General features: G+C 42.0%; 1 protein-coding gene across 3 annotated transcripts in view; it reads left to right on the top strand.

Annotated features, from left to right (window-relative positions):
* MPPED2 (metallophosphoesterase domain containing 2) overlaps positions 1-24,305 on the top strand; it is a 178,738-nt gene that overhangs the window by 69,763 nt on the left and 84,670 nt on the right. For all 3 annotated transcript variants that reach the window (XM_047692653.1, XM_047692654.1, XM_047692655.1), the window contains exon 4: positions 16,553-16,778. In XM_047692653.1, the coding sequence (XP_047548609.1) occupies positions 16,553-16,778 (226 nt within the window). The remainder of the gene's footprint in view (positions 1-16,552; positions 16,779-24,305) is intronic.

The following is a 24,305-nucleotide window of genomic DNA, read 5'->3' as shown; positions in this document are numbered from 1 at the left end:
CTTAGTTAAGATCTGTCACCTGGGTCTAAGAATAGGCCCACTTTTCTTGAGCACATGGCTTCCCTGGGCGTGGAGTGGGGTGGAGAGGAGGGGGATGAGTACATGAACAGAGAGTATGCGCACATTCGGTCCAGTCTTGTACCTTTTTTACTTCCTGCACAGTTGCTTCTACACGAGACCTTTACTGTTGATCTTACTGAGGCACAAAGTGGAATAAACACATTTTAGATTTTCAATCACAACAGTAGGTTTTGAAAAAAATATTCTTTAGTTATGTTTTAGCTAATCAGTGATAGAGGATGGCAGTATTTGAGTGTTCTCATGAAAACTGAGGTTTTAAAGGAACCGTGTGTTTGCTATACTGGTCTACACATCTCGTGCATGTGTGTGCATGTGCACGTGTATGCACACCTGCACAGATGTGCTTCATGCCTCCTTACATCGTGTTTCACATGATTAGGGAAATCTCTTTCCTAACTGATTATTGATAAAGCGCTGGGCAGACTGAAAATGTTGCCTGATCCCCCTCAAAGACCCTTTCCTTGGGGTGGCTGGTGGCTCAGTGGGTTAGGCCTCTGCCTTTGGCTCAGGTCATGGTCTCAGCGTCCTGGGCTCGAGCCCCACCTCGGGCTCTCTGCACAGTAGGGAACCTGCTCCCCCGACACCTGCCTCTCTGCCTACTTGTGATCTCTCTCTCTGTCAAATAAATAAAATCTTAAAAAAAAAAAAGACCCTTTCCTTGATTGCCATACCTCAGTAGATGTCCACTGTGACTCTCTTTCATAGCACCTGCTAATTCCCTGTCTAGTATTTATCATAACCTAAGTTGAATTAGTAGATATTTACTCCTTAATTGTCTTTTGCTCCCAGCTGAGTATAAGCTCCAACAGGAGCTCCATAAGAGACCCTTTTCTCTTTTATGCATCGTTATATTCCTAGCCCATACCAAACATACTGACTGTCCTACCCAGCAATCTGGGGGAATAGTGTGACTGTTGTAGAAAGACTGTGATCATTCCATGGGCATTCTCAAATCTCATCCTGACTTTTGAGAGGGTCGGGGATTTAATGAGATTTAATGGGATCTAATAGGATTTCTTTTCCACAAGCTGCTGGATTAGGAAATTAGGTTGAGACCTGACTTTGCAAGAATTTTGAAATCAACTTTTTAAATGAGCTCAAAGGGAAAGGAAACTACAAAGTGGGTGAATCTGAGAACATGCAGTTGAAATGCCACATGACAGAATTTAAAAGTAAGAATGGTTTAACCCAAAGAACTGAAATTTGGCCAGATCTTCCTACTAAGAAATCAACTTTACGGGCTTTAGATGGGTTTGAATAGAAGTGGTTGGTGTTCTTAGTTGTGGAGAATAATGTTAGAACCTGCAAAAAGACATTCTTTTCCTGCTAGTATATCTGATCTCCAGTTTCTGGCTAAAACATTTCAAAGACTTGATTTAAAAAAAAAAAAAAAAAACTAATAGAAGTAGTCTTTTTCAAAAAAGTTTCACCTCTACTTTCAGCATTTAAGAATCAATGATACTGGCTTTACCTCCCACTCTGAGGAGAATAATCCTAGTGAAAAATGCTAGTATTTCAGAGACATGCAGAAATGAATAAAGAGCTGAGAGGAGCCACTGTATTATAGGAAGACAGCGGTCTAGAAAAATCTTTGAGAAACCACCTTGGTACTTGATACAAAAAAGGGGTACCATATTGGCTGATCGTCAGCAAATCAGTTCCTTAGTTTCTGGTGGAAAAAAAAAATAAGTAAAAATTGAATGCTAGCCTCATGGAAGATCTTTGCTGCTGAGTTTCAGCAAAGGTGCCTCAGTCATAGTGTCAGAAACAGAAGAAAAATTTGGAAGGACATTGGCTGGGTCCAGAGAGATCATTTTTATTGTCTTAAGTTACTCTCTGACTTAAAATCACAGTTAAGATAGCTAAACCCATGCCTTCCCTGGGTCAAATGAAAGAAAATGGTCTTAAACTACGATAGCAGAGGTTTAAAAAAGAGTAAGAAAGATTATTCCAACTGTGAACTTTGAGCAGTCCTGTGTATCTCTGAGATAGGAAGAAATAGAGGCCATATGCCCAGAGGGTTATTGGATGGTATTTGTGCGTCGTGGCAGGTTGATTTTAAAAGTCCGGATTCATGATTGTCAACACTTTCAGAAATGCCTCTCAGTTTCTCTGAACCTAAATTTCCTGATCTCTAAGGCAAATCATTTAGGCCATCTCTGACTCCATAATTGTATGATATGATAGAAAGGGGAAAGATGGGTCGGCAAGATGGGGAGTTCCACCTTGCAGCTAACTCATCGGGTGACCTTGGAGGAGTCATTTAGCCTTGCTGGGTCTTAGGTTCCCATTCCAGAGAAGGAATGATGCTGATCTCTGAGGACTCTTCTAGGTTAGAATGTCAGGGAGGCTGGAATTAGAGAAGAGGTCAGGAGCACCCTGCTGCCTCTTGACATTTCTGTAGGGAGCAAGTGGGAAGAAGCAGGCCCTGCAAGTACGTTAGTTTGGATTCTTTCATGTGACCCAGCAACTTGGGGTCCTGAGAAGATGCACACACATGTCCTGTTTGGCCCGGGCAGTAGGCTCATTTGTAAAAGAGTGGCCTCAGGAAAGCCAGCTGTCAAAACAGCAGTGATTTGCCTGAGAGGCCTACGGGTAAGAACTTTCAGATGAAGGGATACAGTGAAGAAGAAATACAGACACCTTCCTCAAATAATGAATGGCTATTCCATTAACTCCAGTATTGATTACTCCTCTGAGCTACCCAATCCTGGGAACAAAGGTTGGGAAAATCTTTAAATGAGTAATGTTAATCATGCAACAGAAGTGATTCCCTTCTGTTCTGAAATTGAAACGCATTATTTGTGTGATGGGTATAGTTCTTTCTTTCATTTATTCATCCATTTATTTGTTCACTCAATCAACGAAATTGAGTCCTTACTATGTGCAGGCCACTCTCTCTGCCTTCCCTAACAATAACAACAACAACAACAACAAAAAATTCCTTATAATAGATTTTTAAAATTAGATTTAGTTTCTCAGTTGCAAATGAATAATATACTTCATGATGTATACACATGGTGCCATCCAAAGATGAAAGAGAAATAGGATTTGTCACACTTTAAGGCCATTCAGAATCCAAAACTGAGGTACGAGCTACTCCTGTCCACATGATTCTTAGCCGGGATAAAATCATTTCTTCATTCACTCATTCATTTGATTGATAAATAATTACTGAAACCTACTGAGAATGCAAAGATGAGTAAAAGATAGTCTGATCCTCCTGAGGTCCATGGTCAAATGGGAGAAAGAGCCCTGTAGACACATTCTCCTTCTATCAGCTGTAAGCATTTGGCAGGCTCAGAGCCCAACCTATGAGTGGAGCAGTGGCTGAAGGGGGCCAGGTAACAAAGAGTTACACACCCCACACAGGGAGTTTGGCCTCTGATCTATAGGCAATAGTATGAAGTCTGGGAGGATTTTCACATGGGTGAGTGTGTAAGTGTATGGAAGGAATATATGATTGCATTTGTATTCTGGTAAGATCATTTCAGCTTTAGTATGTAGGATGGATTAAGCAAAGTCTTCCTTATAGAAAGATGTATTAGTTTCCTAGGGGTGCTGTAACAAAAACCACAGACTGGGGCCTTACACAATAGAATTTATTTTCTTTCAGTTCTGGAGGCTACTAGTCCAAGATCAAGGTGTCAGGTTTGGAGGCTGGTAGATGGCCAACTTCTTACTGTGACTTTTCATGTGGGAGCACATTCCTGGTCCATATTTTCCCCTTCTTCTTGTTCTTGTTCTTGTTCTTGTTGTTGTTGTTGTTGTTGTTGTTCTTCTTCTTCTTCTTTTCATAAAGGTTTTATTTATTTATTTGTCAGAGAGAGCAAAACAGGGGGAGCAGCTGGTGGAGGGAGAAGCAGGCTCTCCACTGAGCAGGGAGCCCGATGCGAGACTTGATCCCACAACCCTGGGATCATGACCTGAGCCAAAGGCAGATGCTTAACTGACTGAGCAACCTAGTTGTCCCTATTTTTTCTTCTTACAAGGAGAACATTCAGATCAGATTAAGGCCCATCCTTATGGCCTCATTTCAGTTTATTCACCTTTTTAAAGGCCCTATCTTCAAATACAGTCATATGTTTGAGGTACTAAGAGTGAGGGTTTCATCATAATGGATTTTGAGGGAGATACAGTTCAGCTCGTAAAAGATGCAAACCTAAAGGGAAGGTTAATCCACACCTTGCCAGAGGGCTTGGGTGTGTATGGTATGGGGAGAAAAGTGGACATGTACTTTTAATGGAAAATTTAAGGCTAAAGCAGTATGTATTCACCTGACTTCAAATGTTCAGAACATTTGACCACCTCTGCTCTTTTCTCATTTTATTGTCTTGCTGGGAACAGTGTTCAGCAGATAAGTATGTTCTCCAACTGTGCCGTGATTAGCTCGACTCCTTAACATATTTAATTGAATTATTTAAGGAGAGCTGTAAAGAACACCATATGCCAAAGCACACTATGAGAAAACACGGACTTAGGAAGACCTGTATGAATTTGTCTTGAACTGTAGATTTAAGATGTTGAGGGCTAGAGCTCTGGAAACTAGAAAACTATGATATCTTACTTCACTTGGATTGCTGTAACAAAGTACTACAGACTGGGTGGCTTATACATAACAGAAATTTATTTCTCACAGTTTGGAAGGCTGAAAAGTCTAAGCTTAGGAAACCAGCACATTTGAGTTCTGGTGAGAGCCTTCTTCCTGGTTCACAGATGGTGCCCTCCTGCTGTGTCTTCACAAGGCGGATGGGGCTAGAGAGTTCTGGAGGGTCTCATTTATGAGGGCACTAATCCCTTTCATGGGGGCTTCACCCTCATGACCAGTCACTTGGTCCCACTTCCAAACACCGTCACATTGGGGATTAGGATTTCATCGTATGAATTTGGGAGGGACATAAACATTCAGACCATGACATATGGGAAAAGGATAAAGATGGGAAAGGAACCTCCAACTCTACGTCCTGGAACCTTGGACCCCAAGAGTCATAATAGACTTTCCAAAAATGGTTTCTTCCTAAGGAGTTCTGCCACTTTGTACTACTTTACCCCAGAGGGGAGGCTTGTGGCATGGGGCTGCTAAGCTGTTCCAAAGGAAAGAGATCAGAGATTTTTGGAGCTGGTGTTTCAACAAAACCAAAACTTATCACCGGGAGACTTCATGATATCATAACCCTCGGGAAGTCTACTTTGTAGAGAATTTTGCCAATTGAAGAGTTGGGGGGGAAAGCAGAAATGGAAGAGGAAATGAACGTGGTCTCCATTTATTCCATCTCATTGCTGTCGCTCTTGATCAAAATAACATTCCCTGAGAGATTTCTTTTAAAATTTTGTCCTTGAAATGCTTCATTAAAACTTTGAATTACAAAATGGGAAAAGTCAATTTTATTGGATCCTAAATTTTGCTTTGTGCAGCATCCTGTCCAGATTGCAAATTATTAAAATTGACATAGGATGTGTGTGTAAGGTAATATCCCCTTTCATGGGCTCTTCTCTAAATTTCAAGATATTCTGTAGAGTGGATTAGATTATCCAGTGAGTAGGGACTCTGAAAAGAAAATAGAATTGTGTATTGATGCCTTCAGAAATATTATTTGATGGCAATAAAATATTCTCTGAAATTCCCTTCAGAGGGGAGAAAATGGAGTTTGTTTGCAGTAATTGCATTTTCTAGCATTTGCTCTCATACTTTTCAATATAAGCCAATTGGAACCTGTGATTTGGTTTTGCTTATTGGCAAAAGTACCATGTAAATTGATCTGTGATGCATTTAAAGAAGATGCTTTTGAAAGTTTGGAAATTGAGATGGCTTTCTCTTATTAGATTTCGAGAGTATTAGGGTTCATTTCTATATTTTAGTCTAATGTAATATTAGCCAAATATGTTCTTTTTCAATTTAGTTTTAATCAAGTTCTAGAAGACCATTTTCATCTAGCCCCAGTGGCACTGTTAAGGCAGAGATTTTATTTCCACTGTCAACCCTCTGCTCTGGCTTCTGTGGACCAGCCCCCTGGAATCCCTGCACTCTGAAATCCTGCATGCATCTGCCCAAACATTACTTTAGCAGGCAAAAATAAGAGTACTTATTAGAAAAAAGATTTTTTTTTATTACTATTTGAAGGGTTAAGGTGGAGAGGGAATCTAAAATTCTCTAAAAGTGTTCTTTCTTTTAAAGAGTATGGTCTTGGGGCGCCTGGGTGGCTCAGTGAGTTATGCCTCTGCCTTCGGCTCAGGTCATGATCCCAGGGTGCTGGGATCGAGCCCCGCATCGGGCTCTCTGCTCAGCGGGGAGCCTGCTTCCTCCTCTCTCTCTGTCTGCCTCTCTGCCTACTTGTGATCTCTCTGTCCAATAAATAAATACAATCTTTAATAAATAAATAAAGAGTATGGTCTTTATGCCGGTATTATTTTTATTTAATTTGTTTTTCACTGTATTTAATGTCTGAAAATGTAAACATAGGATTTGTATTTGTTCTTCTAATTATTCAGTAGAATAATTGCCACTTGTTTCGTAAGTGATGCTAGAAGGAGTGCCTTTTCTCAGTTGCTTTTTAAAGGCTTTGTGGGGGAAAAATAACAATATTCTTCAGCTCACCATGGATTTTGTCAGTCAACACTGCCAGTTTATTAAAGACATTTATGGAATACTCTTTAAGGTGGTAAGAAGTTGGACATGGGCCCCTTATCCAAAATCAGGTTACAGTGGACAACAGAAGACAGGGTAAAAATGATGATGATAATTATTGTTGATGTGTCAGGTTCATATTAGGTCCTTTCCTGATCTCACTCAGTCTGCACATCCTCTCTGGCACGTAAGTTGTACAATCATCCTCATTTTTTCTGATGAGTAATATGGAGGTGAATGAGCATGTTTTAAGTTTGAGTTTCAGAGGTAATAAGTGATGGAACCAGGAACTTGGTCCCAAGTCAGTCTGACTCCACAGCCTATGATCTTTCCATCGTGCCATATATCCCCACATCTGGTACGTTTGAGTGATAGAAACATGCACCCAGCTGTTTGAGTTGAGATTGACAGCGTCTTGAGCAGTTCTTCTGGTGAATTTTTCTGGTGACTATCCATTGGGATCCTGATTTGGATCTCGTTTTCTGAAGCTTGGGGAAGTAGGTGAAAGGGTCTTTAAGGAGATATTCTGAGTGCTCAGATAGAATTTGTTGTATGGGGAATAAATCTTCCTCAACAAGCCAAGGCCTATATTCGTCAGGGAGAGGTTGGACAGAGTACAGTGAAGAAGCTACCTGTGGTTCCGGTTGTCCAGCCGGATGGAAATACTCGAGTGTAGTTGGAGCTGGGTCTCGGTGGACAGTTCACTGCCCCATCTTCAGACACAGAACATGCCATGTTGGTCTGGATGGCAACTTAGAGATATTCATTTGGGAAACAAAGACGATATCGTCATTCGTTAATATTGTCGTTTGTTTTTACTGCTTTGTAGTTGTCTTTTAACACGTATGAGTGTGAATGAGTGTGTGTGCCTGAATGTTTAAATCACAGAAAGTTATGTTGGATTAAAGTTACATCTGAGAAGGGAAACGCCTGTAGATCAATCAAATCTTTGAGCTGTTTTTATGTCTTTAGTCATTATGGGTGCTAAGAGCCTGGTCCCTCGTGGTTTATACTTCTCAGTGCCGAATACCAATGACGATTGAGGTTCAGAAGGGGTCTGCTTTCCTGGGTGGGGGATGGGCTCTTGTCTCCTTTGTATGGATTACGGCTTACAGCATCTTCTGGTACCTTGGGATTCTTTGCATGGAGGAGGCTGAAGAAGAGGAGGGAGCGTGTCAGCTGTGGCTTCTTAGGCTAGCCCTCATTCCTTCAGTTGGACCACTGGGCTTTCACTCAGCATTCCTTACACTCTCCTGGGTTTCCGGCTCAGCCTTGACGTTATTGTAATATAGTTTTCTGTGTTTAATATTTCTTAGACTTGGTTTCCCATTGCAAGCATGGAAGAAACCCTAATGCATGAGTTTCAGAGGAGAAGGTAGCAGTCTGAACCTGCTGTGTGGCTCCGTCAGCAAGTGTGAGTATTAACGTTAGAGCTGTCAGGACTTGTGAAAATTAATGGAGCCTGACGGGGGACAGACTGAGGTCAGAGACGGAGCTTGCCCTGATTGAATGTTTCTGGTGGCTTTGCGGCCCAGGCAAGTGAGTGTAAACCGTGGAGCCGAGAGGGATTGCCGGAGGTCCCTTCATTCATTTAACAAGTAGGCAGTGGGCACTGACTGAATGCCACGCATTTTTCTAGATGCTGGGAGAACAGTGGGGAAACGTGGGCTCTGCCGGCTTGTAACTGACTGTCTTCTCCCTGCCTCCAGGCTCAACTCAGCCCTGCTCAGCTATCAGCCCCTGGTAATCCAGGCAAGGAATGTCCATGACACCTCTCCTTAGTCCATCCCAGAACCTCATGGTTCTTTCATCCTCCTAGTCACTGGGATTATTATTTGTTCCTTTCATCCTCCTGCAAGATTTTCTGCTTGAACAGTTTTCAAGCCCAAGTTACTCTTAGTTCTCAGTGGAATAGAGATTTCAAGAGTTTGGAAATTTTCCCTCTCTGCTGGAGTCATGATATTAAAAATACAATAATAATTTTAAATAGAAAAGAAAAATTGCTGCCTTTTATCCACCTTGGGGGTATAACAAGGTCCTTTTATAACACTGGCCTTAAGGAGCAGTGTTTTAAAACAGGCCCCTGGCACTGCCCCCACCGCAGGCTGAAGATTTCAGAAAAGTGATTGAATTGTAATGTATCTCTTTTGTTTAGAGACAGTCCCATGATAATAGGTCTGGCTATATATCTGTTTTATTCTTTTTTAATTTCACAAATTAGTGTTTTTTCTAACATACTGCCAAGGGGAAGTAGGCCTGAAACTTTGCCTTGTGAGTTTGATTTTTCTGGGTATCTGGAAACTATAGCAGGTTTCCTCTTGTCTCATCATCTCTGTGTTTTCTTCTTGCTGCACAGTAAGCTTTATTAATATGAGCATTATGCCACACATTTTTTGTCTTTCTATATTTCCCAAGGCTATAATTTAAGGTATAGAGGGGAGTGGGCATGGAGATTGGAGATCTTGAAATTTGTCACCTTTCGATACCTAGGTTTTCTTTTACCCATAAAACCTGGCAAGCCATGTTTGCTTTGGGATGCTCTCAGAGTTCTTCACAAAGAACTACTGTTGTACTCGGGATTTTTTTTTTAAATTTCCCCCAGTTTTAGCAGAAATTAGGAGACAGCAGCCAGTTAATCTTGCTTATTAGATCTTTGATCAAAAAAAATGGGGTATAGGGAAGGCAGTATTTGGCATTAGCCAAACCCAATGGCCATTTTGGCTTACCCCTGTTTCCCACACTCACCATTCATGAGGAATGGAGAATATGGGGCAGGGGTCATCTTCTTGCAGGTGGTGGGCAGATTCCCAAGAAAAGTGACTGTTCTGGAATTGACTTTGGATTTTGAATTTTCCAGAGGAATACATTTTATAGTGATTCGTGGCAGAAAAATAGGTGACAGTTGTCTGATACTTAATTTTGAGGGACATTAACTTTTATTTTGGGGGGGTGTCAAGCTGGCAAGGAATCTTGTTTGGCCAGAGCAGTGTTTATATATGTTTATTTTTAAATGGTGATGGACACGTGTGCTGGTCCTCACAACCTCTGTTATTTCCACCTAGTCCAGTTCACATTTTTGCTTTACGTCTTTGGTCCCTGTAGGCATTTGGGTTTACTATCTTGGACTACTATTCCCCTGTCAAAGTCTCATATTAGTTCTTATAACATCGCCAACTTTTTTTTCAAATTCTGGGATCCCGCATAAAGTTGGGCACAGGAGCTTTTTTCCTTCTCCTTCTCAAGGCCATGACCTTCCCTTCCTTGGATAGGCTCCCAAATTCTTCTGAGAGAAGATGGGTAAGAAATTACACCCACAGCTGCAGTAGCATTTGGGGAATGCCTTAACTGAGCCAGGATGTGTGTTGTCATAGTATGGAGCTGAAACTGCTTCATGACCGCGGGAGGAGAAATCCATCACGTAGCCAGTTCTATTTTTTGATCCGGACAGAAAAGGCTGCCGCTGCCTAGAGCTAGGGAAGGGGATCACCCTAGATGGACGAAGGGTATGAGGAGGACTCACGTAAGAGGTAGGTCTTAAGCCAAACTTCATAAGACTCTTAAAAATTTGGGATCACCTGAAAGAAAACTAGTGCGGGAGGTGGAAGAGCTCTTCTCATCCCACTTGTGCCTCCAGTGTGGCCCGTGATTTAGCTTAGCAAATGGCAGCACCTTTCTGGCACTCTGTTTCTTCATCAGGAAAATGGAATTGGATAAACCAGTGGTTTTTCTGTTGAATATTTTTAAGCCAGGGCTAAGTCTTCACAGGAAATCTTTCCCCAAATTGTAAAGGAAAGGAAAGCAGTGTGGCTGTGGTGAACGCGGGAACAGGTCTCTCCCCTCTGCCCTTGTCTCTTCCCTCACGTCGCCCTGCTCCCACCCTCTGAGGCTCACGGATCACACTTTCAAATCTCCAGATGTGGCTGTCTCTGAAGAGCCTGCTGGGGTCATGGGCTGTTGGAGCCGCTTTAAGTCACACACTCAATGACCAGAGTTTGGTAAGGAAGGGAGGCTGACCTTGACCCAGTTCACTGTGTGTCTGCTTTAAAGTTGTTGTGGCTTTATCAGACATGTGCATATCTGAAGATCTTAAACTTTTCTAGACATTCTGTTCCTCTCTATATTCTTATATACTCTTCTGGGAGTATATGGAGATCGTGTTTAGTATCTGATTCTAGGAAGCTATGAGGGATCTTCCAGGTGAGTAGTCCCTCTGGAGAGATGTGATTGATCATGGTTTATACTATTCACTTGTGAATGAGACGCTGATGCTGGCACGTTTTTTGGCAGTCGGTAAATACCAGAAGTGATGCATAACTGGATAACAGAAGGAGGAAAAAAGTGATGTGTTCAGGAGACACACTTTGCAAGGTTAGAATCATCTTGACAAAAGCAATCGGTGTGCACGTTGAAGGCTTCATAGGCCCACCCACCACCTCTAGATCCAGATGCCTTCATGACTCTAATAATACTTTTGTTAACTTGAAGGACGCATTAGACCACGCCAGTTTCTTCCTCTGGAAAATCAAAGTTCTCTTTTCCATCCCAGATGTTTTTCCTTGGGAGTAGTGACCTTGTGCCACTGTGACCAGGGAGTGATTCAATTTGTGGATCACCGAATATTTTCTTGGATGGCACCTGGGAAGGGTAATCACTGTAACAACCAGTATGTGACAGCTAATATCTGTTGAATCATCATGAAGTGTTAGAAACTGCAAGTTCTTTACATGCAGCATCTGATTTAATGTGTACCAAACCTTGGTGGGGGGTGGTATTATTTTCCCCCCATTTAGATTAAGGAAAAGGCCAGCTAAAAAATGGTTTGTTAGAGATTTTTTTGGCTAGACTGAATTTGGGGGCAGAAGGGGACACTTCAGAAGGCTTAAATTGGGTAAATTCTGAGTAAACCTGTGTCTCTGGAGGACGGTGTGACAACGGTTAAACTTTGTCATATCCCAAGATGACAAGCTCAGTTCCGTAATTCTCCTAAGAAAGCTCCTGGAAAATCTTGCAGAAGTTCGTTCATTCTTCCACTTATTCAGTGAATAGTAATTGTGTGCCTGCCATTTGGAAGGGATGGAACTGGGTACTGTGGGTCAAATATGAAGCCACAAGCCATGATCTGTACCTTCAAGGACTTCACAGTCTAGAGGGAGACAAGTCACATGCAAAAAGCAAAATTAAGAAAAATGAGTAAAACGATAATTAACATGCACTGATTGTTTAGTCCATACCGTGCATGTGCTTTAGAAATTTTATCTCATTTTAGCTTGAGCACAGGCTATGAGGTGGGTGCAGTTGTTGTCCTCATTTTGCTAGCACACTTGAGAGAACATAAGGACTCTGACCAAGGTCATGCAGCCAGTGTGTGGTGAAGCCTGAAGCAGAGTCCCTGCTCTTAACCTTACGCTGCTTCCATCGTTTAAACTGTAATAGTTTAAAATTGAATCACAGAGAATAGAAGGGTGAGACATACTATAAGAAAATATTAATTAATGTCCATAAAAGTAAAGCTGAAGAGGGAGAATGTAATGAGTCAACCGAGAATGAGACAAGAGGCAAAGGGGGCTGAGGAAGAAGAGGAAGGAAGGAAATGTGACAGAGGGAGGAGGTGAACCTGGCAGTGCAGCATCTAATGTCAAGTGGATAGAGACTTTGAGGGACAGGGATGTCACTGCAGCATGATCCCTGGAGATGAGAAGAGAGAAAAGGTCTGCGCTTTGGCTATTTGGAAGTTATTATTGACATTCTGGGGAAGCTTTGGGAAGAGAATAGAAACACAAACAAGATTGCGTGGGGTAAGTTCTGAGTAACCACGTGTCTCTTAGTTGCTAGTTCTGATAACAGAGGGGAGGGTCAGGCAACACAAATGTGGTAAGTGGGCCAGGTGTGAGAAGTCCTAGGGAGTGGAAAGATCTGTGGCTGATTGGATGGTCGGTAGTGACTGGTCTTCTGATTTTCCAAAAGGAGCTAGAAAATCAGAATTTTTTCCATGACATCGCCTGATTTCTAAATGTTCAATTTCAAAACAAAACAAAACAAAACAGCATTGAAGGCCAACTGTCATAAATCTGTGGGCTGTATTTGGCCTACCAGCTGCGAGCTTCTGGAATCCTCTTTCCAAAAGTTTAGATGTGAAATGAAGAAGCATCTGAAAAATAAGCATGGTTTAGGATTGTATTTGAGAGGTGTGGGTGTTTGTGCGTGTGCGTGTGTGTGTGTGTGTGTGCGTGCGCGCGCACGCACACACACGTCAATGGCTGCTTGTTTTTGTTTTCTTGGGTTTGGTAAATAAAACTCAGTAAGGAGGATTAAATATAGAGAGAGAGACCCAAAATATCAAAGATAGATGTCTGGAAAATTTAAGTGCCAGTGAGAGTGGAAAGAATGAGATCAAGAGGACATGAGAAGATGGGCTAATTTCCCACATCTCATTCATTTCCTTGAATGAAAGGAAATCATCAAAAAATTCACAAGTATGGCAAAATCATCACTTTGCCGTACTTGTGAATTATCTGTATTATGATTTGCTCAATAGTTTTCTTTAGATCACCTTTTATTTTATATGGAAAAATAGAAAAATGAAAGTAGCGATGAAAAACAGAAACAAAAAATGAAGCCACATATCATTATTTGTACTGCCATATTGTATTTTTCCAAATATGCATTTTTAAAACTTACAGAACAATTTGACAGTTTATCAAAAGTTTATCTCCATTTCACTAAAAATAATCTTGTAAATTGCTAGTAGAACATATAGCATGTCTTGGGAAAGATGGAATGCTTAGTTAGAGTTCTTTAGGTCATTCAAAGCAAGAATTTTTCCGTGCTAGAATAACTGTATGTAGCCTCGGTTTTTTTATTCAGGCAAGTCAACTTCAGTGGCCTGATCTGAATAAAATGGATCAAGGCAGGCACCTCTTTGTCTAACAATTTTTAAATGATGCTATTTGAATACCAAGAAGTTTGGAGCTTGACTGCTGAGCCTTCCGAATTAAGCTAGTCTCGAAAAATAAAAAGATACCATCAAGTAATAGGAGATTTGTCAGCCTTCCTGCTTTTACTTACATAGGTAACAGAGGGTGGAAGTTGGAAACTACTACTGGATTCTCAGAAAGAAATGAGTTCTCTGGCAATGTGTAAATATCATCACTTTGGTGGCTACTTCTTTATGCTGAGTCTCCAAAATTTGATTTAAAAGACACTGAAGAGAGGTCTTCCTGAAGGAGATTTACTCTGCACCAGTTTCACTTTCTCTAAAAAAAAAAAAAAAAAAAAAAAAGTTCCAAGGAGGAAAATATACTTCCTTTGCCTTCTCAGTCTCACCCGTACCCTTCCTGAACCAAAACTCTAAAATGGAAAAAGCGAGAAGCCAGGCCTTCTTGCGAGAGCTGTGGTGCAGAAAGAAAGGCTTACAATGAATCCGTCGTCATGAATGATTACAACGGAACTGGGCAGCTATAGCATGACTTGTACAAATAGAGTTGCTCAAAGACTCATGCAGGTCCGACCTGCCTTGAAACAGATTACCGTCAAGGAAAATGTTTCAGCCCGTTCTGGCTCTGGGGACACAGGTGACTCTGGGCGTGCAGTATCGGGCCAAAGGGGGTCACAGAGCCGTGATGTTAGAGTCCAGGGACTTCTCAGAAATTCCCAATGTGGGTGGTGATCGCGGATTTGCGGCCCGTTAATACATCTCTCAAATGAATTTTAAATGCAGGGAATTGTGCAAGATATCATTCTGTCCAGGTAGCTCGCAACATACATCACACTCCTTATTGCCTTATGCTAGTGTGCATTATAAACTTGCAAAAACATACATTTGAGAGAGGCTCCCTGTTTTCCGTGAGCGCTTCAGCACAGCCGTACACAGAAGTGAGGCCAAAGTCATGTCCCACAGATTGTGCGCTAGTAGTCAGGATATCCAGGGACGCTGGGCTGCAGTGTTTGCAGTGGCTGCTTTCTGCGGTGTTATTTTCTGACTGCTTTCATTTCTCTCTTAAGCCTCCCTATTAAACCGTGCGCTATATATGCAGTTTCATTACTGACAGAAACCTAAAAATTGAAAGCTAAAGAAAATAGCATTACAAAGCATACTCTGGTGATCTTAAAAATCATTTCAGGGGCACCTGGGTGGCTCATTCGGTTAAACACTTGTCCAACTCTTAATTTTGGTGGAGGTCATGATCTCAGGGTCGTGAGATCAAGCCCTGCATGGGGCTCCATGCTGAACATGGAGCCTGCCTAAGATTCTCTACCCCTTTCCCTCTTGCCCCCACCCCTACCGGTGTTTGCTCTCTCTCAAAAAAAAAAAAAAAAATCAATGTTAGCAAATACGTTTGCAGTGCGCTGTTGGGACTGAGGACTTCACAGCACAGTTTTCTGCAGTTTGCATTGCTGAAGTCCAAGTACCTATGGCAAAACTTGCCCCCACTTCCAAAATATAATTTTCCTCCCCACTAAGCTTCATTAATTAAATCATTGACTCTGGCTTGCTGATAAGGACCAATTCCTACAACAAGTGTATCCAATTTCCTGCTAGTGGTAACTTTCATTCTTCCTGGAATAGCAGGAAACATTAATTTTGCATTGGACCCAGGAGTCTCAGGAAGCTGGAATTATAGGCACCATTGCCCCACCCTTTTCTCCCCTAAAATAAAATGAAATAAAATAAAATGAGCAGCAGCTCTGCAGTGAGGCTTGAGGGATGGGTAATGACAAAGAAGAGAAAAGGGCATTAATTTCAGGATGGGGACAGCTGCCCAGCACTATCTCCCTTTGGAGTTTGGTTCTTATAGCATCACGGTGAGTTATTAATATGTATGATCTGTACTTTATTCAAACATTATAAATCTATGCAGAAGTCTGGTGTTTGGGTTTTCCTTTATAGCTTTCATTCTTCTTCCCAGAATTATCTCATTTTGATCGGGAAACTTTTGCATAAAAAGCACACACCGAGAACTCACATTTCCATACCATAAATATTAAAAGGGGGTTAAGCTTTACAGTTTCTTCTCCCATCCCGATGGGAGGAAAGTTAGCCTTCTAATCAGGGGGCCATTATTAATGTCCTTTTTATTCACAAGCCACAAGGTAAATTTTAACTTACAATATGAAATTGTACTCCGTAGTTCCTTTCATTTATGTACATTGTGGAATGCTCGGCTGTGCCATGTCTTTTGTATGATATGCTACAAATGTACTTTTGAAGGATATCCTACAAATCAAGCAGTCATTTGAGTTGTTAAGAACAGTTGGTTGGCTTATTTTTTGAGGACCAAACCAAGTCCAGACCTTTTTTAAGGATCGTGATTAAAGTGCTTTTCAGGGACGCCTGGGTGGCTCAGTTGGTTGGACGACTGCCTTCAGCTCAGGTCATGATCCTGGAGTCCCAGGATCGAGTCCCACATCAGGCTCCCGGCTCCGCGGGAGTCTGCTTCTCTCTCTGACCTTCTCCTTGCTCATGCTCTCTCTCACTGTCTCTCTCTCAAATAAATAAATAAAATCTTTAAAAAAAAAAAAAAAAAAAAAATAAAGTGCTTTTCACTGGATAATTATAAAGTGTGATTCATCACAGTGAATCTATAGCATACAGAAGAGGGAAATGGAACTAGAAAGCTGAATGTCTTCTTAGTAGCTTTTAAGCTTCTTAGCAGCTTCCTCTCTCCTGTTTATTGTCATTTTTGCTAGCATAAAGGCGTAGTCATAAATTTTGGTTCCCATGGAAATATAAAGGAATGCGTGAGCTATTTCATTTGGGTATACTGTCTGCTAATCACACAGTCTCGGCTCTTGTACTTTGTGATGGGAAATGAACATGCTAATTGGTACTCTTTTTTCTTATTTCAGGAAACCTGCCATATGAATATAAAATAGTGATTGCTGGGAATCATGAACTGACATTTGATAAGGAATTCATGGCAGACCTTGTTAAACAGGACTACTACCGTTTCCCCTCTGTGTCCAAATTGAAACCAGAGGACTTTGACAACGTTCAGTCCCTCCTGACAAACAGTATTTACTTACAAGACTCGGAGGTAACAGTGAAGGGATTCAGGATATACGGGGCACCTTGGTAAGTGCTCATTGAAACAATCTTCCCCCCTCTTTTTTTAGCTCGGCCCTAAGAAGTTGTGGTGCAGAGGATAAGGGTGGAAAGAAAGCTTATTGCTGCATTTCAAACACAACACAGATTCTGGAACTGCTGGAAAGAACAGTGCTTTTTTTCACTGTGGTGCCGATTTCCTTAGGCAAGATGAATGGAAGTAGGGCTATGGTTCGATATGTACATGTTTATGAGACTGGGGCTGCGTGTGTGTCTGTGGGACACAGAAGAATCGATTTAGGGGAGGGTCACCGTGTTACCCTTCACACAAATTTAGCTACTCTGAACATTCTAGGTAACTCCTTTACCTCTCATTTTATACTGGAAGCCTTCCTGAAATGTCTTCTTAGATTAGGATTTCTCAAATCTTGCTTCGCATCAGAATCACCCGACCAGCTCTGAAGATTTACACATTTTTGAAGCCATACCTCCCCGGAGACTCTGATTCCCCTTCCCTAGGTAGAGCCCAGCAATTTCTATTTTGAAAGCTCCCCAGATGAGGCTGAGGTACGCTCAGTTTGAACGTTAAAGGTTGAGACTCAGTACGGAGAATTCTAGCCTTGAGCTCTAGAAAACTTGAAACAGGTGTGTATTCTTTGGGACTAGACAGGAAGCATTTGACCTTGTCTCTATCATTTGTCAGTTGTGTGCTTTTGAAGACATTAGTTTACAGCCTCAGTTTCTGCATCTCTAAGACAATGGAGATAATACCTACTTTAGAGGATGTTATGAGGATTAAATTAAGTGACATGTGTAATGGATATGGAAGAGTGCCTGGTGGTTTGCATAGGGTAATGATCATTTCCTGGCCTTGGTTCTGCTCCTGAGTATTTTATGTGAACTTGAGCAAGTCACTTAGCCTCCAAACCAGTTTATTCATCTTTAAAATGGAAGTTCTAGACTAGAAGATCAGTATCAGAGGAGCTTTGGATTTTATTAATTAATTAATTAACTTTTTGAGAGCTCTGTGTGTATATAGAGCAGAAGGACTAACCTTTACTCACCCAATTGGAGAAGTACCCTGCACTGGATTTACAGATAAGGCTGGAAGAGGACAGACAGTGAGCATGAATTCAGATTGGCCATCCCACTTGACAGTTTGGTCTGTCCTCTGTAGAGTAGAAAGTGGGGGTATTTTCTCAACAGCTGATCTTTTTCTTCCCCTAGCTTTACGAGTTGGGATCCAGAAGGACTGATGCGGGAATACAAGAAGTATATATTTTGTTTTAAAATCAACCCAACAATGACTGTGAACTCTTACTTCAGTACCTACTCTATGTCATGCATTGTTCTAGATCTTTTTATCTTTTATCTCATTTTCCTTAAAATGCTTTTAAGAAATGGACACTGTTGCGATTCTGATTTGGCTGGTGAAAAAAACTCAGGCACAGAAAGGTTGAGTGACTGCTCAGGGGTCACCCAGGCCGAGTCGGTAGCCTCCTCTCCTGGTTTTGAGTCTGACTGTGGGGTATGCGGTATGACTGAGATGGGGATGGTAGCAGTGTGGTAATTGGGGTTTATAATCTGCGGTGGTGATGTCCAGCTTGACTGAAGTACATCAGGGAATGTTTTGTATATGCAAGAAGGTGGTAAAGGGCAAGAGAACAAACAGTAGGATTTGGTCCTATCCAAGTGTGAGCTGAAAACATGGCAATGTCCAATGTCGGTATTAGCATTTCTGGGCAAAGGTCTAGAGAGGGAGCTTTTCCTCCCTTCTAGCTCCCTTCTTAATGGCTATGCAGTAGTTTAGGAATGACCTCTGATTGGCAGAGAAGCTCTATGTGGAATTAAGATATATTTTTTTAATACCCGAAGATGATTTCTGAAAGATTATGGAAGGCCGTTCTGGAACAAGCCAGACTTTCAGAAATCTCTGGATTGATAGTTGCTGAAGCAATGATAGCAAGCAAATTTCCTCCATTATCTGAGCAGATTAAAATCTGTATGGGAGAAGGTTTAGCTACACTGGTTGACAGCTGTGATGAATGAAGGAGTGATTTTGGATCCAAAGGCAGATCTTGCAGCATCTCAAGAAATAATAAATATATAAAATAAAAATTTTTAAAAATTAAAATTAAAACCCACAAACCACATAGTAATTCAAATATGTGATGTGATGGGGCATAATCGTTTTCGATGGTGGAAATATGTGATGTGATGGGGCGTAAAGACTTCAGACAATGTTTATGTCTGAGTTGAATTGATGTCATTCAAAAATTGTTTATTTTAATAGGGTGGTTTAATCAAGAAGGTAGGTAGGATGAGTCTTCTGAAATGTTATTCTAAAGTTGTCTTTACACATAATTTGTTGAGATTTTCAGAAAGCTTTAACTGTTTCCTGCCTAGCACTTCTTTACAATAAGGGGATCTTTAAATGGAATTTGTGTCACCATACGAATTGCTGTGTTTTGTCTTTGGACTAAAGATATATATTTTGGAGGCATCAGTAATTTGGATCTCACTGTGAAGATATTTTGTTAAAATGAATAAAATAAGATGAAAACAGAGAAGGAAGCAAACCATAAGAGACTCCTCTAACTATTGGAAAAAAACAAAAACAAAAACTGAGGGTTGCTGGAGAGGAGGTGGGTGAGCAGATTTGGGGTAATTGGGTGATGGGCATTAAGGAAGGCACTTGATGTAATGAGCACTGGGTGTTACATGCGACTGACGAATCACTAAATTCTATCCCTGACGTGAATAATACAGTATATGTTAACTAAATTGAATTTAAATTCAAAAATTTGTATAAAATATTCCCAGGACTGCTGATAATCTGAACATTGATTTGGGAATGCCCGTGCTTTAGTCTTTCTATGCAGAGAGCACAGATTTTCTTAGCTCTCCCATTTACTCAGCCCTGGTACCTTGGTCGGGTTTCTGAGCATCTCCTGGTCTCTCTTTCCACATCTTTAAAGTGGGAGATGGTGGCATTACTTCTTTCCCGCGGTTGCTATGAGGATAAATGAGTTAATGCATCCACAGCACCCCAAAGACGTCCTGGCATAGAGTAAGCATCTAATGAGGGTGAGCTATTACTGATAAGGGGGGCTAGTCTTCCAAATCTACTTTATACATTTGCCCATCTTCATTTGAAGACTGTTAGACGAGGAGTCAGATAGGGTGTGTTGGAGCTTAAGTTCCACCGCTACTGATTGAACGACATGAGGCCAATCACTGAACTTCTCTTTTTGTGAAATAGGGCCAGCAAGGTCTGCCCTAGTATCTCTCATCCAGCACTCGCTGAAATGGTCACCAAAGCTAAAATTTTCAAAGAGTATCCATATTTTCCAGCATGCTTGATTATTTTAATCTTGTACACTTTGTAACCACTTTCACTTAGGAGTTTGACTGGAAGCAACGTTGGGGGGGATTTATACCAGAGCTATCGCTTTTCTCCTTTCAGAAGTTAGGTTTTTCCCCATCCCTGAGACCCCCCCATAGGTGAATGTCTGCTCAGTTACCCGTTAGTTATTCCAGCCCCCAAATAATGTAAACCCGTTTAAGTTTGGTTCCCGGGCTTTTCCAGTGAAGTTTGATATTACTAGTGGTCTTAGTTTCCAAACATAGACCAAAATAAGATCCTTGATACAAAGGATTTCCATCCTGTCATGGATTTCTCAGAGGGGATTGCCGTCCCACCAGAAAGATAGCTGTAACTCCCGTGTTTTAAAAATGTAGATTGTGACTTGCTTTCAGTATTGAAGAGGAATATTAGTCTATATTCATTACGCTGTTTTAGCTTATAGCACAGCTGAAAGCTTCCCAAAGATGAGGGAGAATTAAAGCAATGTCTCTAATTTACAATTTAGCCAGAATCTGTACCTGGAGAATAACTTACAACACTTCCAAGGATCCGTGTGTGTTTGTAGTAGGGGTGCACTGGGGTCCTTCTTAGATTCTCAAGGACGAGGTCTGAGGAAATTTGGTGGCTTACCTACACAGAAGAAGATGTAAGTGAGCTACCTTGTCCTGGAAGAAAGGTGCTCCCTTGGAAGGAGGACAAGAGTTGATCAGATCCAGGCAGCACCCCCGGCTTGAGAGGTCTCGTGGCAGGTTCTATGGTTTCTGTATATATTCCTTCAGCATCTTGTTTTTCCAAGTATCTGGAAGAAAGGAATGAAGGCTGATGTATTTGCATCTTTGGGAGTAACGGTTTAGACACAGCTTTTCTTAACTTCTCCAGCTATGTTTTCCTCTCCGTCTTTGGGGGAGGAGGAGACAGTCTTGTGCTGCCAGGCGATTAGGTCTGCCAAGGACTTGGGTCCCACGACAGGAAAGCCTGTGGATTGATGTCTTGCGTCCCCTGTGTTGACTTTCTGCCACCACTTGGTTCCTGATTTCCTGTTTATGGCCACTTTGAGTTCTGTCTTTTCCAAAAGCTGAGGGTATGGTTTGAAGGCAGAGACAAAATTTTAATGTTTGTCTGGCCACAAGGTAGGGGGGAAAGGTGGAATTTTTTAAAATCAGCTTTGTATTTTTGGTTCCTGGGTCTCTAGCCAGCATCGTAGTACAAGCAGATTTCAGGAAACTCATTTGCCATTTAAAAATCGACCAGTGCCTTTGTGTTTTTGTTTTGTTTGTTTCAGTTGCTCTTTTGATACTAAGATGAAGATGCTGTGGGGGAGGGGGTTGGGGGGGACAAAAACCCAGGTGCTAATTGATCAGAAGCCAAGCTGCAAAAAGTAAAAAAAAAAAAAAAAAAAAAAAGCCTGTAGTGCTCTGACCCCAGCAGAGCAGTCTTACTGTTTGACGGTGGCTGCACCTTGTTCCCCTCTTGAAACAGAAATGCAGGGCTGGTCTCCTGTGGCTTTTAATGAATATGAGCAGGGCTTTCCGATGTCCAGGAATTTGATCTCTATGCTGACCAAGAGGTCAGGAACAAAGAACACACTTTTTCATGTTAGAGTAGACCCAGGTGTAATTTGTCAGATTTAGTAACTGTGGAGGAAGTGCCTTCACTTCTGTGGCAGGACAATTAGATCGGGCCCCAGACAGTGTTAATTCTAACATGGCTGCAGGAACAAGAGAAAGCCCATGGAGTGGCTTCTGTAAAGGAAGCGTGAGCAGGATGGTGTTTTCCCCTCCTCCCTGCCCCTCATTGCAGATCCACAAACATGTTGAGTCCATTCATTCCTTCATTTAGATATAATTTTCTCAGCATTTTTAAAAAGTGGGAGTTAGCATTTGTAATTGTGTCTGCACAGAAATAGCTACAAGGTTGCTCACGTTTCCTTGTTCTGATCAGTGCAATAGTACTTTATGTTTACCCCTGTCAGAAAAGCTTCAGATGTTTTCATTTCCAATTATAAGTTTTGTAATGCATCATGTATTTTGCTGACAGTCTTCAAGTTCTTGAAATAGCGAACAAATTAACAGCAGATATTGAGTAAGAGGATTAGGAAACCAATTGGCAACTCGTATGATAGAATTCAGATATGGGGATGGGTAGAATGGGCTCATTTATTTTATTTTCACAGTCATACTTTGTAATTAACTTGGGCCAACCAAAAAAGAAAAAAAGAAGAAGAAGAAGAAGAAGAAGAAAGAAACCTCTCCATGTTCAGCAGGAAAGTCCTTTCATGCCAAAGAACAGGACTGGACAAACAATATTGGTTCCTACCACCGTCTCAGGGATTCCAGCTTTTATTCAGGAGGGTTCAGAAAGGTATTGGCACAGAAAAAGGTCTGTGTGTGTGTTAAACAAATATGCACTCCGCTTTTACATGATTCTGTTTAAAGGCCCAGGCTAACATTTCATTTTTCTTGGCACGGGGCCCGTAGACTCTCCCATATGGAACCTATGGGTGTTCTGCCTTTGCTCTAGAGTTACAGGCTCTGTTTACATTTTTGCCTGTTCCAGAATGTAGCTGACTGTTCTTAAAGCCGCATGGGATCAGATTCACTTCTGGTTTAACAACTGCCCTGTTTATTTGAAAAAGGAGAAAGCAAAACCGATCACTTTGCTTTCTACCTCCCATTCGTATGTAGCCATATCAGTAAGTACCAATTCCAAAGCCGCGTCATGCAGAGCCCATGCTGTTGGATCCCATGTGTACCTTTCCAACCCGCTCCATCCGAACCCTTCAAGCCTGTCCTGATGCTTTTATCTGACGTGGCGGTGGTAACTGTGTAGAAGAATGTGAGGGGGGCACAGAAGTGTTCGCATGCATTCGCATGTGCTCACTATCAGCTATCGGCATGGATTAAATTTTTGCCTGCACGTTCTGAGAGAGGACCTCAACCAGCAAACGGCAGTCATAAACTTGCGTTTGCGTGATGACTTCACTCAGAGCCTGTCCCATGTAGTCTCTCATTTGGGCTTCACGGCAATTCTAAATGATTAAAATCTAAGTTAAAAAAATAATTCTAAACGATTGAAGTAAACATGTATTAATAGCAATGATTAATAATAGCCAGCATTGGGGTGCCTGGGTGGCTCAGTGGATTGAGCCTCTGCCTTCGGCTCAGGTCATGGTCTCAGGGTCCTGGGATCGAGCCCCGCATCGGGCTCTCTGCTCAGCGGGGAGCCTGCTTCCCTTCCTCTCTCTCTGCCTGCCTCTCTGCATACTTGTGATCTGTCTGTCAAATAAATAAATAAAATCTTTAAAAAAAAATAATAGCCAGCAAAAAATAAGTGCCCATATGTCAGGTGCTGCTCAGGATGGCCTCCTTTTGACAGAGGAAGCCAAGATAGGGTTTTTGACAGAGATAGCGCCCAAAGGAATTGGAGAGAAATAGGACTAGAATCCAGCCTTCCTTATGCTGAGCTCCTTAGACTAGACCAGGATATCCTAGTAACCAGATGTCCTTCTACTCCTTGACTTGAGGCAGTTCAGGAATGGGCCACTCAGAGAGTTACCTTTTTCCATCTAGTTGCAGAAAGGGCACGCAGAAATCCAGGCTAATACTCTTTAGGAGCTCTCAAGATTCTGGGTGAGGTGCTCCTGGGGGAAAATAGGGATATGGACAGGACAGATGAAGGAATGATCCAGTATTTGTTTGCCTGACGAGCTGCAGAGCCTAGGGTTTTCTGTGAAAAATCTGTGTCTCAGTGTGTCATGAGACGTGGATCCCCTCCTTCTGGTCCTTCTGCTCCCTAGAAATGACTCACGATTCCTTCGCATACCATCAGCAGGGAATAAGTATTGGGTGCCTGTGGCTTATTCCCTCTGTAGCACCAGGTATCAGCTGAGAAAGACTTCAGCCCCGGGCATACGCACCAAGAAGGGAGTGCTGGCAGTGTGCCCCTGCTGCAGTCAGGCCTGCCTGGCTTGGGCCCACACACCATGCTCCAGGGAGCATGCCCCAGCCCTTACCACCGAGACCTGGCCAGCCGGCCGGCTGCTAGCCCTTTTTTCATTTTCTCATGTTACACCAACTGGCTCCTTTTTAACCCACAGTTGCTGCTGGGCGATGGAAGGCGATGACACAGTGGCTCCCTGAGGGTTAGGACCCTGTCAGCTTTGTTCTCTGCATCCCCGAGGTGGGGAGCCC

Source organism: Lutra lutra, chromosome 10 (genome assembly GCF_902655055.1).
Source record: "Lutra lutra chromosome 10, mLutLut1.2, whole genome shotgun sequence".
Classification (NCBI taxonomy): domain Eukaryota; kingdom Metazoa; phylum Chordata; class Mammalia; order Carnivora; family Mustelidae; genus Lutra; species Lutra lutra.
Note: the sequence above shows the minus strand (reverse complement) of the source record. Positions and strands in the feature narration are given on the sequence as shown.